This window comes from Lineus longissimus, chromosome 10 (genome assembly GCF_910592395.1).
Source record: "Lineus longissimus chromosome 10, tnLinLong1.2, whole genome shotgun sequence".
NCBI classification, from domain to species: Eukaryota; Metazoa; Nemertea; class Pilidiophora; order Heteronemertea; family Lineidae; genus Lineus; species Lineus longissimus.
In genome coordinates, this window is record NC_088317.1 from 3,075,764 (window position 1) to 3,091,371 (window position 15,608).

The 15,608-nt window shown below is 44.1% G+C and overlaps 3 protein-coding genes across 7 annotated transcripts in view; all 3 read right to left on the reverse strand.

Annotated features, from left to right (window-relative positions):
• Nucleotides 1-720: 720 nt before the first annotated feature.
• LOC135494414 (monocarboxylate transporter 14-like) lies at nt 721-5,958 on the reverse strand. Its single transcript, XM_064782362.1, has 5 exons — nt 5,872-5,958; nt 3,663-3,984; nt 3,091-3,234; nt 2,105-2,848; nt 721-1,716 (listed from the first exon to the last, which is right to left on the reverse strand). The coding sequence occupies exons 2-5, from the start codon at nt 3,982-3,984 to the stop codon at nt 1,535-1,537; spliced, it is 1,392 nt and encodes a 463-aa protein (XP_064638432.1). The 5' UTR covers nt 5,872-5,958; the 3' UTR covers nt 721-1,534.
• A 1,267-nt stretch (nt 5,959-7,225) lies between these two features.
• LOC135494406 (monocarboxylate transporter 4-like) lies at nt 7,226-12,264 on the reverse strand. 2 transcript variants are annotated; one of them, XM_064782339.1, is made up of 6 exons: nt 12,104-12,264; nt 10,407-11,612; nt 9,969-10,112; nt 8,188-8,928; nt 7,624-7,779; nt 7,226-7,527 (listed from the first exon to the last, which is right to left on the reverse strand). In XM_064782339.1, the coding sequence occupies exons 2-6, from the start codon at nt 11,464-11,466 to the stop codon at nt 7,511-7,513; spliced, it is 2,118 nt and encodes a 705-aa protein (XP_064638409.1). In that variant the 5' UTR covers nt 11,467-11,612; nt 12,104-12,264; the 3' UTR covers nt 7,226-7,510. The 2 variants fall into 2 exon arrangements, with proteins under 2 accessions (XP_064638409.1, XP_064638410.1); XM_064782340.1 differs by lacking the exon at nt 8,188-8,928.
• A 571-nt stretch (nt 12,265-12,835) lies between these two features.
• The window catches only part of LOC135494394 (uncharacterized), a 66,091-nt gene continuing 63,318 nt past the window's right edge, over nt 12,836-15,608 (reverse strand). For all 4 annotated transcript variants that reach the window (XM_064782316.1, XM_064782317.1, XM_064782318.1 and 1 more), the window contains one exon: nt 12,836-15,510. In XM_064782316.1, the coding sequence (XP_064638386.1) occupies nt 14,040-15,510 (1,471 nt within the window). In that variant the 3' untranslated portion in view covers nt 12,836-14,039. The remainder of the gene's footprint in view (nt 15,511-15,608) is intronic.

Consider the following 15,608-nt stretch of genomic DNA (forward strand, 5'->3'; position numbering starts at 1 on the left):
CTGATGGCGATGTTGTTCTTATTTCATGACCTGTCAAAGAAAAACAAAGATGAAGAAATATCCATACCGATTCCAATAAAAACAATCGCAATTGCTCTACGGAGGACAGAAACGGCGGCCATGTTTGGTGTCATGGCTGCCTCAGGTCACGTGATTCATTGTGACTGGCGAAAGTGCACGATAAGAGGCCTTCGTGTGGATGCTCGTCCACATCGCTTGAAATATCAACTTTACCCATTATTGGCAGTTATTATGCATACACCGATGTCCGATGGATCCGGACACGTTGCGATGAAACGACTAGGACACCCTTCATCGATTTTTGGTAAACTCCAGCGGTAATTAAATTCATTGATTTTATTTTGGCAACGGAGATATATTTCGGTAGCTGACCACCAGTGTTCTAGGGCGCTCAACATCGATCGACCTCAAATGTGAAACTAATTTCAATTCTTTGAGATCGTTCTAAGTTAAAGTTCTGGAAGCTATCCCCCGCGCTATTCTTTTCCAATTCTACTCGAAACAATTACGTACACGGACGTTACATTTTAATGTATAGCCTACATATGTACCATAAAACTGGCAAAAATTCGTATCGGTAGGCCATCCGCTTTTCGGTACACCACAGTCGTCGAAATAACCCGGTCAGTGTAAAAGTATTGGTTAAAAGATTTGAAGGGAATAACTTCCAGGAAAAAATAAAAACGAGAGTTTACAATGGCAAGCAGGTTTAATCATGTCGGTACCATACATAAAGTGACCCTGAAGCCTTTAAAATTGTAGAGATAATATTGCAAGTATGTGCATGTAAATAAGAATATGAAGATTGTCTCCTCAATAAGTAATGGCCTTATTACACGGAATTTCATTAAGGGGACAACAGGAAATAGTTATAGGTAAAGGTTGTCGTCAGGTGACCAATATACATATCAAGGGAACTGTAGGGTCTAGTGTGACTAAGCGACCCTCGTGGTAAAAGAGTGATACTTGTAGTAGACGCCAATCAGCGACTTCGTGTTATGTAACCAAGGCGACCTGACTCCTGCCTATTGTCCCGCTTTGAAGTTCGACAGTGACAACACAAAAATACGATGAAATCCAAACAATTGGCTAAAGATGTTTTCAGGTCTCCAGCCATTTTAAAAAGAGTCATTTAAGTCATTCCATTGGTACATGTACTTTTTAAAACCTTTTCAAAATTCGTTATTGCTAAAACGCATTCGTTAAAAGGAATTTTATTCACAAAAGTTATTCTCTCTGCTGAAAGTCATCGTAAAATAGGAATCACAAAGTCAATGTTCTGTGAGGAGATATCCTCGACTGCTACCCGTACTACCAACTCTGCCCAGAATTCACCAACCAGATCCAAGGGACGAACCACCTTTAAAAAACTGTAATCCTGACTAACCAGTGTTTCATATCAGCTCATTCCGAATATTACAAAATGAGGGGACAGAAAACATTGGTGTCCAAGGTACCACGGACCCAGACGCCAACGACCGGACCCAGGACACTGCCACTTCACGTCGTAGCTTCATGTAACCAGATCCTTTGCCTCTTCCTCCTGTTCCAACACAATCTCATCTACCACCACGGGAGTTTTTCTACACTTGACTGAGATGAACAGAACCATCACAAGACCTGCTGACGCCACGCACGTCAGACCGCCGAATACGAAGGACAAGGTATACGACTTGGTTACATCGAAGACAAAACCTGTAGAAAGAGAACGAAAAACGGATTAGGAATGTATCAAATGGTATAGGCCTACAGTATATAGAGCATCTTTCCAAAGCAATTGATTAGCGCTGATCATTTGAGCTCACTGGCGAACCAGAAAGGGCACTGACCCAACAAGGTAAGGTTGGGGCCAACAGCAAACCTGCCAACCTGGCAGAGCATGATCAGTCCTCCAAGAAGTTCGTGCTCAAAGTAAAATAATTCGGGAGTGTACGGTGACTAAATCTATGAAGTGTTTGTTTTGGTTCTGGAGCAGTTTTGGTTATAAATTCCATGATTCCATCTGCCTCCCAGGCACAACCTCTTCAGCTTGTTGCTTCATTTTCCCCTGCCATGTACAGCATCGTGGATAATTTTACTCTACCTCCAATTGGTGGTCCAATGAGAGCGCCAATACCATCACCCACCATCGCGTAGCCGAACGCGCTGGTCAGTCGACGTAATCCGAACAGTTCGAGAATTATCACAGGTAGTAATCCTAACTGAACACCAAAAGAAAACCCGTAAAGTGCACAGTAACACACCAAGGCGGCATAGGAGGTGTCTATTGAGACCAGAAACGAGGGTACACCTGAAAAAAATATTGCTGTGGCGAAGATCAACAGACGATTACAGCACAGATGTTTTGAGAGAAATGCTATGGTAAGTTTCCCAAGTACCCCTCCGATCCCATCGACCGTGGCCAACAGAGCGGATTCTTCCTTCCCAAATCCTTCGACTATAGCGTGGTCCACGACCAGGGTGACCCAAGTCACACCCCCAATATTCCATAAAAAGTCAACCAAAATGAACACCAGGAGTCGCCAGTCTTTCAGCAACGAGATCTCACAGATTTTATCCTCTTGCTCTGCTCCCGCTGTGATGAATCGCTTCGGAAGCGGCCGGAGGAGCGCACCCATCACACAAATGTTCAATGCAATACCCCCCATGATTATGAGACAGCCTCTCCACCCGAGAACATTGATGAGATATGTCATAAGAGACGGGATCACAATGCCGGCCACACCAACACCTGTGACTGCCAGCCCGTTCGCAAGACCCTTCTTCTTGTCGAAGTAAAATCCTACCATGACCACACCGGGAACGTAGGCCATGGCCATTCCTGTACCTGCAAATAGAAAAAGAAAAAGGAGCTGACCGAAATATATAAGCGTGCCACGAGCCCAACAGAAATACACGTAGATAACGCCAAGGTTAGTGACCAAAAATATGTTTTAAACAACCAGACCCCGAGTATACATTTAGTACTTTGGAGATGAAATGGAGGGAAAGTAATCAGGGACATCATGCTGATTTCAGTTCAAGGGATTTTGTCATAAGTTCGTTGTCGAGGCTGAAGTGGAACAGTACCTGCTAGAACACCATACGTCAGGTTGAGCAAGTAGATATTGTTGACGAAGGCACTGGAGAATACGCCGACAGCTGTGAAGACTCCTCCCGCTATACACGTCGCACGGTGGCCAAACTTATTACATAAGACACTCGCCAGGGGTCCTAAAGAATATAATACATAATACACATCAAAAACATATTACTCCAAAGTAATGTGTTTTTGATAACATTCATATGAAAAAGTGGTCGAAATGTTTTCAAATCACTGGGTGTTCATTGTTTGTCTCACCAATACTGCGAGGGTAGAGCGACAATCTAGGCCGATATCGAGGCAGCAGCAAAGGTTTTGGCCGTAATGACTGCCCCACCCAGGCCAAGTGGTGTTTGGTGAGTCAACCAATACCGATAGTGCGGCATCAACGTCTAATCTAAACAGCTCAAATAAAACATCGAAAAGTGATTTTGACTGCCTCAAAATTTTGTACCAACCACAAGCGGTAATGGTTATCGCTGCCGCAAGAACGAGGCACAGTGCTCCATACACTGTGAACAGAGTTACATTGTAACCACGATGTTTTGGGATAACCTACCAAGACCGAGGGCAAGGCCAGTTGCAATCGAACCAGGCCAGGCAGTATCCGCGTTGCTGCTCTCGAACGCCTCCAACAGTTCGACGTACAGTACGCCATATACCATCGGTAATGAGATCAGAAACTGGATCCAAAATGAGGCGAAGACGATCACCCATGCGTAGCCCCCGTCGAGGGCCTCCACATCAGTATGACCTTCATCTTTGATCTTGACCTCCGTTGCCACCGCACCGCCATTTTTAGACTCTAAGGGATCTGTTTCCTTGCTGATATATATTTCTGCCTTTCCATTGCTATGGTGCGCAGAATTGGAAGAAGTCATCTGAAGTATCAATGGCAGGAAACACACGAATTATATCTGTAGAATGTCCTCCATGGCAATAAGTACATCTTCAGTTCAACTTAAATAGGGCAATTAGGACAACATTAGGCATGCGGGGAGTTAAGGTCATGAGGTTCTAGATGAGGGTTACCACGCTTCCCGTATGTACCAATGTCGTGTCTTTAGTAAGGATAGTGCATGAGAAGGTTGGTTTAGTTATTCCATGACTGGGCTTTTGCAGGGAAAGCTTAGCTGAACCTTAGAGTAAACAAATATTATTGGGGAAAGACTAGCTTCAAAAACAACTTGAAGATGGAGATCCTTTATTCTTGTATATTCCAAATTCTTCCAAATACAGCATTTATATAATGGATAGTTACAGTCACAAATACAGATTGGCGAGTCCAAATATGTGTGTTGCCAGTCTGGACCGTGAACACTATAACAACACAAAATCACCAAGGAGACATAATACAATCAAACACGTTTCTGATTGAAAGACTTATACTAATTACACTTGCCAATCAAGCGTATCCAACTTGTCTGAACACACTTGAGTAATATAACAATGACCTTATAGTGAAAGAGTTAAACCCTCAGTAACCATTGTTTTCAGAATTAGCTAACTAGTATGTGTTTTGACATGTTCCATTTGTCATATTTTAATAATAAATAAATAAAAAATATTCACCTTAACATTGATAACTTGTAAATTTATACTTTTGATGAAAAGTACACCATAAAAGACCCAAGGGTGATTACTCTATTAGGCTGAACAGGGGCTTTTTGACGACCTGCACAGTGTTGTCACGTAGACAAGAATTAGCACCAATTTGTCAGCCGGGACACGGATGTGCATGTATACCCAGATTAGTTGATTTATAAGTTCAGGCTGTTCCCGGTAATTATCGATAGTGTGCATAAAAAATGGTAACATTAGACAGGTGGGAAACACGATCTGATATACATACATAAACCAAGTACCAAAAACACTCTACACATACATGTATATGTGAATATCGGGTGTATGTAGTGGTTGCCTTGTTTTTGTTGCCAAATCAGTCTGCACCCGATGTAGAAGTAGAAAATGTCCTCCTGGAAAAAAAGTTCCGGGCCCCAGGCGTATTGTATTCTGACGGATGATTGTATAGCCTATAATAGTATAGTACAGTGGAACCTCCCTTAGCGGACACCTCTCTATTAAGGACAACCTCTCTATTCAGGACACTAGTATTGTCCCAAAGTGTTTGTTTCCATTCAATTTGACCTCTCTAATCAGGACACCTCTCTATTAAGGACAGCACTTGTCGGTACCAAGGGTGTCCTTAATAGAGAGGTTATATAGTACATGGTTCCTAACCGATCTAGAGAGCTTTCCTCGGTACCACTGTTGTGAGTTTGGTAGGCCTATCAGCAGATTGGTTTAGCAATCCCAAGGGCTTTTGCAAAGCAGAGCTCTACTGCTGAATGGTGGCTTAAGGTCTACATATACATGTATATTAATAACGCCCAGGCACGCTGCTTTTGTTCAGAAACCTGGGGATAGAAATAACATGGAGGAAAGCCGTACGGGTGTGCATACCCCTTCTATGGGACAGAATCCCCTGGGCCGGTATTTCGGTCTCGAAGGTCTTATCGAGCATAAAGCTAAAAAAGCTGTACTGTAGCCTACAGGCTATACTGTAGCCTGTACTGTATAGGCTACAGAATCTCTCCACTGACTGGAAGGAGGAGACTTTAGGACTGACATATTCACTGCCGGTAAGCAGTCGGCATGACCGACATCGGTGATCAGACAGAAAGCAACAAGAATATAATAGGCTAAACATCAAAAGTAGGCTACGTTGCATGCGCATATTACACACAATGGAACAGAACAAATCTTACCTCGTAATGTCTCAATATCGAGTGTAGCCTATGCTGCCATCGCTAGCTGCGCTGTATTAGCATGCACACTCAAGACCACGTGTGAGAGTGACGCTACACCGCGATCAATGGCGGGAATGACAGAGCCACCTGATGGTTATGTGTATAACTACGAGAATGGTGATCATGTACATGTCCTGCGGTTAATAATCAGTTATAAATCAAAAAGTAATACGTCAATTACCAGTTATAAAAAATAGAGGCAACATATTTATCGATAACTTGTAAAACATGAAATGCGTACATTTAGCCCTTGTGGTTTGGGAGATATTCTTGTGTAGCCTATTTTGTGTCTTTTTACTTACATGTATAGATAGCCTATATATACAGCGGAAACTGTAGTCACAAGGCTTTCTCGTGGTATTCATGCAAAAGATGACAGTGTTCGAAATGATGCTTGGTGTATGAGGTTTATTCAAAATAAGGTCATTACAGGCTAGATGGTTCCCGGAAATGGTTGATACATGTTTTCACCATGGGCTGATGGCCTACAAACATGAATAAAGAGTTTGCAAGTTCAAGCTAGTTCCCTTAGAAACATTTAACATCTAGCGGTGATCGAAACTACCGAGTAGGCCAAAGCCTACGGAGTATCGTCTGTATTTACAGACAACACGCGGAGTACCTACATGTGACTCAAGGCCCATGTATTAACATCCTGGCTCTCATGCGTTTGCGTCACCGCTATCGCGCTTTGGGTGAGTGAGTAAAGCTCTGTACACACTGACAACATGTTGGGCAACATGTTGTCCAGGTGCGAAATTGACCAAGCAGAGCTATAAGGTCAGCTACGCGACTGCGCGCGCAAGAGTCCATAAATAATAAAGGAAGTGACTACTTGGCAAGCCCGGCTTACCAAACAGCGACTTTTTCTTGTCCTGAATGGAGAGCCGAACTCATTAATATTAAAGTAAAGTCTCCAGCTCGCCAAACAGGTGGCTTTTTAGTGCTGTTTGGCAAGCGGCTCTCCAAACAGGACAAAAAAGATGCCTGTTCGGCGAGCGGCTTGCCAAATAGACCCGGCCATAAATAAAACACGCATGTATTATTTGATGAATGAACCTGAGGCGGTATATTTGCATAGGCTTTTTGTCAATAGCCTTTTACAAAATATGAATTGCAATCATTATTTGTATTGGGTCTACACCACCAAAAGTAGAGCACCTTTAGTCTACAATATAGTATGTATCACGGATGTATTCACTATAATTCACCCGATTTTTCTACAATACAAGTTGTCTCGGGCTGTCCAAGCTACCTTTCTGGTCTCTGAGGGGGGGGGGGGGACAAATACGCTTTTCAACTAATACGTACATTCTCATATAAGTAATTTATTGGATTTCAATATCTTATCAGTACTCAATACTGTACCACACTCTATATAAATTTAACAAAAAATAAACTCAAAAGCCTGTCCATGACAGCAAAAGCTGCTCAATGTAGTCCCACTCTTGCATAATGTTGAATATCACAGTTTTTTGCATACAGTGTGCGCTCGGCTCCGTGGTCCTGCAAGAATGTAAGAGAACCATCACAGATCATGACGTCATCTTCAGGAAGCCAATCACAGCACCGTCAGCACCAAACGTCACCTTCTGGCTCATAAAAAGTTGTCCTCTGAAAATGGAAGATATAAAATGTATATCAGCGACAGCGACTCTTAAGGACACCCCCTCTATTGTTTCTAGATTCAACTTGAACTCTCTACTGTACCTTCAATATCTGGTCTTCCTCTCATTTCGCCTCCTGTTTTGTGTTGTAGAAACTGATCCACCACAAGGATGAAGAATATAACAGCGGCTAGGAGGGACACCGATGCTCCGAACAGGAGAGCTGGGAAATACATTTTGGAATAGTCGAACAACACCCCTGGAGTTAAAGACAATGAGACTATTTCATGTCCTTATATTGTATAACAAACATCAGGGCCCGGTTGTTCAAAACATCTTTCGTCACTAACGCTGGCATCAACTTTACTTTGCGTTATCTCCTCCAGTGAATCGAACAGTCTCAACGCCAAGTCAGCGTTGGTGACGAAACTTATTTTGAACAACTGGGTCCAGGTAGCAACGAGGTAACGGTGAAACCCATATCATGGTCATACTAGTTTTGGCAACACTTCAGTCGACCTTCCGGAAATTCCCGAAGATGACACGGCGAAGATGACGTCTTGATCAAATAGGTTACTAAGTCACCTTTAGAACAAAATTCAATTGACCACCTTTTTGCACGAACACCTTCACCTGATGATAATGCTAATTTGAAAAAGCCACCCACCTGTTACAAACGGCCCAATAAAACCTCCAATACCATCCGCAAACATTACATATCCATAAGCACTGGTAAGCTTCTCCAAGGTGAACAGCTCCGCAGTCACAACGGCAAGAAGGCCAAGTTGGAATCCGAATCCAAGACCGTACACGAGACAATGGACAGCAAGGACCGAGTACAAGTCACTCACCGTGAACAACGCCATTGGAATAACGGTAATCAAGGTTGCTACAGCTAGACACAAAGGTCGGTTGCAGTTCCTGGGATTTGTGGCGAATGCCATGACAATTCGTCCAACGAAGCCTCCGATGCCGGTTATAGAAAGCAAAAGGACCGATTTGTCATCACTTTTTCCCGTTAAGTTCGCATGATCTGCGGCACTGGTAAGAAATACTAAACTTCCAATGTTCCATAAAATTTCAGAGAGACAAAATAAACAGAATCTCCAATCGGAGAGCAACGCACCATTCAAAATACTTGTCTTTCCTCTTCTTCTAAAGAGCTTACAGTAACGTGTCGGGCGAAGGAGCAACCCGAGGACACAACAGTTCAACATGACTCCACTGAGTACAATCATTGCACCTCTCCATGTGTAGGACACAATTAGCATTTCTATCAAGAGCGGGTAGACCAACGCCCCGGCGGCCACGCCTGCGCAGGCAATGCCGTTTGCCATGGTCCTTCTTTTGTCGAAATAGTACCCAATGATGACCACTGCGGGAATGTAAGACATACTGACTCCGAGTCCTGGAAAAGGAACACTGGAGTTATATATCTGCTAAAAGAGACATTGCCTGTTTATCATTTACGACATAAAGCAAATACTAGTATTGGCCCTCAAATGTAGCGATGATTGAAATGGATAGGCCTCCGTCGACGCACCCAGCAAGGGAGGTATAAGTATTGGGTCTCGATCAAATGCTGAAGTGGTGTTCACGTCTAGTTCAGGATGGTTGATGTTAGCAACCTTTGTACTCTGCACTACTTTAGAATTCATCAAACACTGAGAAGAGGTGTTCGTTCATCTGACCGACCATATCGGTCATGTCTGGTCATAAAAGTTTCTACAGATAAGAGCAGGTCACAAATTATTTTCACAGTTCGAGCAAATAGATGTACTAGCTGATAGAAACCAGCCATTACTGTACATAGCACTCATTGATTACCGTTTGCTGATATTTATCTGAACTGTGAAATTAGGTGTAGACGGTTTACGCAGACTTATATCAACAAGACAAATGAATAACACTTAGTCCATTGTTGATAAGACTAAAGATACATAGTTGTCATTGGTGGACTTTATATTCATAACGTTTGACCAATGTATACCGTAGTTGAGGTGTAGAATTATATATCTAGCGATGATTAGAAAATTAGACGATTAGACGAAGAGAACTGCCTCAAGAAAAAACTCATTCACAGAAGAGACTTACGAGAATCTACGTGGAGTTGATGACCGGGCTCCAGGTCACCTTCTCCGTACTCGATTGGTCGTAATGAAGAACAGAGAGGAAATACTGGCCATCTGACACCAAACTGACCACAAAGCTTTGGGGCGCTGTGGGCCCTGAAACTCTCTAGAACAGCCGCATTCGTTACCAAAAACGGACTGGCTGTCTAGCTAGTGTGCATCTCAAAAATTCCTAACGTAAAAGAATGATGAAAAGAAGATATGAAAATGTAGCGACATGACAAGTCTTTTGACATCCAGCTCAGCTGAAACAAAAGTGTTGGGCAAAGAAATAAACATTCTTCACATAGTGAAGCCCTTTTATGATTAACCTTACCTGTGAGGACACCAAAGCTTCCACATAGCATATAAACATTTGGCGCAAACGAACTGACGAAGAGACCAAGAGCCGCCACCAAGCCTCCGATGATGCAAGTCAGTCTGTACCCAACGTAGTTACACAAAATGCTTGAAATAGGCCCTGGAATGGAATTAGTCGAAGGTGAACACGTTTAAAACCAGAAGAAGTAATTTCCCAATTGCAATGCATGAACATATAAATGTACATGTATATTAGCGGCGACAGATTTTGAGTTCGCTAATTCCTCGAGCTACAAGGAAAGCCAAATACGAGTGTCACGTCAATGACCTCGTGCAGATCTTAAGATACTCTTTCAATTCTAACTGACTTATACGTTTAAAAACATTATTCAAGAAGCATCTTTGACATTCCCTGTCTCAAGATGGTTGAAGCTAAGCGTTCCGAGTTTCTCACCTGCCCCAAGTCCGAATCCTGCGGCAATGGAACCAATCCACGCGGTTTTCGTATTAGAATCCTCAAAGTAGCTAAGAAGCTCCAAATAGAGCACCCCGAACGATAATGGCAACGCGATAGTAATGCCCTGTAGAAGGAACGAAGCGGCAAGAACAACCCAGGCATATCCACCATCTGGAGCAGTGAACTTCGGAACCTCATCTGGGTAGTTGGGAAACAGTTTGTCAACTAGCTTCATTTGCTCTTCTTTCCGATTTAAGGCTCTTATGGCATCATCAGGTGTGAAATCATACGACCCGCTTTCGGATGTTGAGTCGTGGTCACCATATGCCCCGTCTGTCTGATCCAAGGTTCTTGGATGAGGACAAGACATTGGAACATCTACCTCTACTCCAGTTGGTGTCCCATTCCCAACACTGGTTTTTCCAGGCCCATGCTTCTGTTTACCGGCAAACACATTATCCCTTGAAACAGACAGGTGTGTCGCATCCTTGTCTGTTGGTGCAGGACAAAGTAACAATCTTGGTTCGTCCATGGAATCGCGCCAGTTATGTTCGGTTACATTCCGCTTGATATCTACCTCACCTGTACAGGAGTTCGGCAGGTGGGCAGGTTCACCGACAATATCATTTGGAACCCCATGATAACCTGGCCTATTGATAACTCTTTGTCCATATTCTGGTAAACTGAATGTGACCGAATTCCCTGGCTTTTGGTTCACTGATTGCGGGCTTCGATTCGTTTCTCCTGCCGAATTTGATACTAAGCTCTCATGTGTATTTCCCTTTTCAGTGTGTGATAGGGGATTAGGCTGTGGGACATCTGGTGGTTTTTGCTTGAGAGATGCCACAGGGGTATCTGGATGGCTCATGGACAGTCCTGACTTCTCAAGTTGAGGGTCGGTTGAATGACCAACGTGAGCGCTGCGATCCGGCGACGAAGTAGGTAATGAGGTGACGGACCCGTGATCCGGATCACCTATAGTCTCCAAAAGTTGTTGAAGACCCTCCATGGCCTTATCTATATCCGCACTCGGAGAACATGGGGCTTTAGTGTTCATCTCACTTCGATTCGACCACTGTGCCGCGTGCTACTATGTCTCCCCGATCAATCACAGCTTCTGTAACAGCTGCACGATGATCAGTGTTATTTCCATACCGGTAGAATGCGTTGGCAGATCACACATTCTGTCATCAACTTATCATTCTGTAAGGAAAACCAAACAGACATGACAGACTAAACTAAAATACCATAAAAGGGTTGGTTGGTTGGCCGACTCAAGTAATGGCAGTAGCTGTCGCACTGGCTATACCATCTACCGGCGTTGCGCGTCTACCAAGCTTTCGATGAAAGGAGGAGACTTTAGGATTGACGTACACCGCCGGTAAGTCGGCATGGGTACATGTACTTCTTGCCGAAGCGAGACTTGACCTGCAGGGGGAAATTCTCCGTCGAACCGTTTGTCGAATGGCTGTCAAGCGTGCACACTGCTCGCCACATGACAGGGCTCGACCAGAGTCGAAACTTGAAAAACTCTGGCCCCACCATCAAAAGGTTTAGTGCGTGTGTATGTGTACGGGTAGTTTGGTTTATTGTATTCTAAAGGCCTCAAGAGCTTTCGAGCCGCCAACACACAGACCCAGCCGATATTTTCCCGAGAGAATGTAAGCCTACTTCAATTGTATGACAGAACTTACCCCCAAACCTCCATAATAATGTTTTTAGCGATACTTCTGCGTTGCGAGTCGCCGGCCATCTGTACTCGTGCCTCTAGTACAACACCTGCTAAGCATATATCACGATTTATACACCAGTAAACGATGTGCGCATCCATGCGCAACGTTAGATTGTGCCAAATGGAGAGCACTTTGTGCACTGAGCTCGCAGATGGGGACGATCGGTGATATCAACGACACTTCAGATTATTCTTTATCTGCCTGGGCCAAAGTTCGTTCCCTATTACCTAATCGTCCCGATCCTTTAATGTAGAGTCGGACCAAAGTGTAACTTATATCAAATTGACCCAGTTGCTGGCAGATGATAGCCTCGGTCAGCATAAACTGAACCGCCCACTAGCTTACTTTGGCCTATTCTGCACATGTTTTGACCAAGGGTGCACCAGCACTACATATGGGGAACCTTGGACGTATGATTCGCGGATAACACCAAGCCACGCGCACCAAGGCTGTATTCTCAACCATCAGAGTTACTCGGTCCGTTAATCCCTCCCCTCACGGTGTAACGGAGTCCGGGTCGGCGGAATGGATCCAAGGCTTGAGGGTCAAGATGGTAATAGGCTACTGCTACTGTTATCCTTTGAGGCCTTTGGAACGGTATACGGTAAAAAAAGGTACAGGAAAAATAGGTACACAAAATGGCATTAATAGGTTAAAAAAAGAAGGCTACTAATTCACGTATTATTTCGCGGACTTCGTTTATTCTGTTTAACCCGTATTTAATCCATAACACGAATATTTACATCTATATATTTACAGTCTCGATCTCATACATGTTTACACATCACATCAATGATGCAAATATGCTTGAAACTTGAGCACACCGATCGTCGTCATTTCCGAATCGAGTCCTAGACACACCCATGATAACGTCTTCGAGGCGGACATTTAATACTTCGTACTTCGTCGTTCGCACATGTAGCTCTTCGTATGGTTGGCGAAACCTGGCTAATATCAACCATCTACTAAAGGCGTTATATCAAGAGATTATTTCGTCATGATTACTCATCCAGATAGTGAGTCGGTTACTGTGGGTACATCGTAAACTTCTGATAATTTCGTGCGCCTTTTTAACCTTTTGCCGGAGACACGCTGTGAAAGGGGCGTGACAATTATCGGCTGAATCAGCACGTTTCGTTGCACCAGGACCAATCTCCCAACGAGAGGACTAGCTTCCATTTGCTGGCCGGAAGTGACCAACCAGAAGAGGCCAAATGAACGTTGGTAAACAGAGCTAGTGTCACAACACTAAGCAACGGTTACCAATCTCGAGGCTAGGAGATTGAACCAGGACGCTTTGCCAACGGTTTGCCGCGAAAGTTACAAACAAAAACTTGCAAGCGAGAAATGTAAAATACACAATAAAAGCACCCTTTTTTATTGAAACATTAAATGCAGGCCTTGAACATCACCTCCTGTTTTTTTCAAAGGTTTGAGATCACCGAGTCATACCTCATCGATTGGTAGGGCCTCTACTGGACCTGGCAGGGCATGAAAGGATGAGAGTCTCAAAATAATGCCGGATTAGTTACAGAGCTCCTGTGCCAGAGGCACGATATGCATAAATCCCGAAGTGCCACGTGCATGCAAACAGTTGGTGGAATGTTTGACAATGTGTTTCTGAAGGAGCCAAATGTTGGCCCTTTTTGTAAAGATTTAGGAACCCTCACGATTAAGCATGATTCAGCATGATCTTGAGCATAATCTTGAGACACTCTTACTTTAATGTTAGACGAAACAGTTAAACATCTGTAGGAATAAATTTCATCCCTGTATCAAAGCTCAGTCCAGAAACACCTAACAGTAAAAGCACAGGAATTGACGCAACACTTAGAAATATTTGATGTAGCATCACACTGATGAAGTAATAAATAAGCATTCTATTCAGAGCTCTGTCTCATGAATATGGCGGAAGGCGATCAGGTCTTGTCTGAACATGCGCAGGAACGTGCGGATGTGGAGGTGTGCCGATGCCATTCACCAGTGATGGCGGATTTCGTTGGTGATGATATTGCGGGGAATTGTTTGAATTTAGGCGCTGTTTATACGTCATGAAATATTCCTCAGGCGTTGTGGCGACTTTTAATAGGTATGCCGACTCCATTGAGTCAGTTGTCCGTTTTGCTTCTGCCAGGGCCTCCATTTCTTTGGAGTGGGCAGCCCCCAAATGTTGCGAATGGTCTCTATGGCTACGCTGTTGTTGCATTTGGAACAAATTATGGCAGTTTTGCGGCATGGGATGCCTATATCTGCGAGAGTAGTAGTCTGTACGTGTCGTAGGCGGATGATGAGGATGCTGGTGTCCAACAGGGTACTGTTGGGATGCTGGGTGGGGCAGAGGGTACTGGTGAACCGCGGGCACGTTACCGCGCATGTGACTATGATGTGGCGTCTTATACATATACGGAAAGTTGTGATAGTTGACTCCCGATTTAGACATCTGTTCTCGACTTGCAGCCACCATTTGTTCCCTGCTTACAGCCAACTCGGCAGGATGATGCGTCATGGCCTGCGTAATTGATCTATGCATTGCACTGTTCAAATCTAAAGTCCCCCTGGAGTCCAGCTGCTGCACATGCGGCAACGTGCCCCGAACCACCGCAGGCATTGAGGTGACAGCCGCTGACGAAACCCGACGATCTAATGGGTAACCCTCCGGTATGGCACGAGGTAACTGTCTGTAATAATCTGGCATTTGTCGGGGAGGTTGGTCCCTGTTATACCGCGAACTGAGAGGTACCCTTTCCTGAGTATAGTCTGTTTCAGGCCATTGTCTTTGCTGAAGTTCTGAAAGCGGAGATGCAGTTTCAACAGCCTCTGGACTTTTTTCCTGTTTTATGACCAGACACTCACTCGCAGTTCGTTCAACTTCCTTTGGAATAACATTGTCATGAGAAAGGGTTTCAACGTCAGTTCTACGCAAAGTGTCAATATCACATGACGTAGTAGCTTCCGGCTCAGCAGACGGCTTTTCCTCATCTACGTCAGCCTCGTTCCCGAGATCATCAGCATCGTAAATCACAGTATCCTCCGACATGACTGACTCGACATCTTCTTCTTGATCAGAAACACGGGGCGGAATTTGGACAGTTTCCGTGACATAATCCATCAAAACAACAGGAATGTCAAGCAATTCGCGAACGCCGCAATCAAGACGTAATAACTCCGTAAACTGCGCCTGCCGCCGTGAATTCGAACCAGACGCCCCAGTGATGTCATCAAAGCACGATAGTTCCACCTGTTGACGAAATATGGCACTACGAATCCTTTTGGTGCCGACACAGATTTTGGGGTGGCGTTCCATGAATTCTTGTCTCGACAGCTTCAGCTGTTCGAGGACGTCGGTCATCAAAACATAGTTCTTCGGCCTGAAACGGTAACGAAAAAAGAAGCGTTGTTATTTGCAGTAAATTTGTACGAGGGAAAGCGGTGGGATATTTATTCATTTACGACACTGATGACGACA

Bases quoted from the DNA above. Each gene is read 5' to 3' on its own strand.
- LOC135494414 (XM_064782362.1), bottom strand. From the start codon at position 3,984: ATGACTTCTTCCAATTCTGCGCACCATAGCAATGGAAAGGCAGAAATA. The intron at 3,235-3,662 runs GTAGGTTATCCC...TATATTCTTTAG, and splicing joins TGGCCTTGCCCTCGGTCTTG to GACCCCTGGCGAGTGTCTTA. The intron at 2,849-3,090 runs GTACTGTTCCAC...TTCTATTTGCAG, and splicing joins GACGTATGGTGTTCTAGCAG to GTACAGGAATGGCCATGGCC.
- LOC135494406 (XM_064782339.1), bottom strand. From the start codon at position 11,466: ATGAACACTAAAGCCCCATGTTCTCCGAGTGCGGATATAGATAAGGCC. The intron at 10,113-10,406 runs GTGAGAAACTCG...ATTCCATTCCAG, and splicing joins AGGATTCGGACTTGGGGCAG to GGCCTATTTCAAGCATTTTG. The intron at 7,780-8,187 runs GTGGGTGGCTTT...CTTTAACTCCAG, and splicing joins TATTGGGCCGTTTGTAACAG to GGGTGTTGTTCGACTATTCC.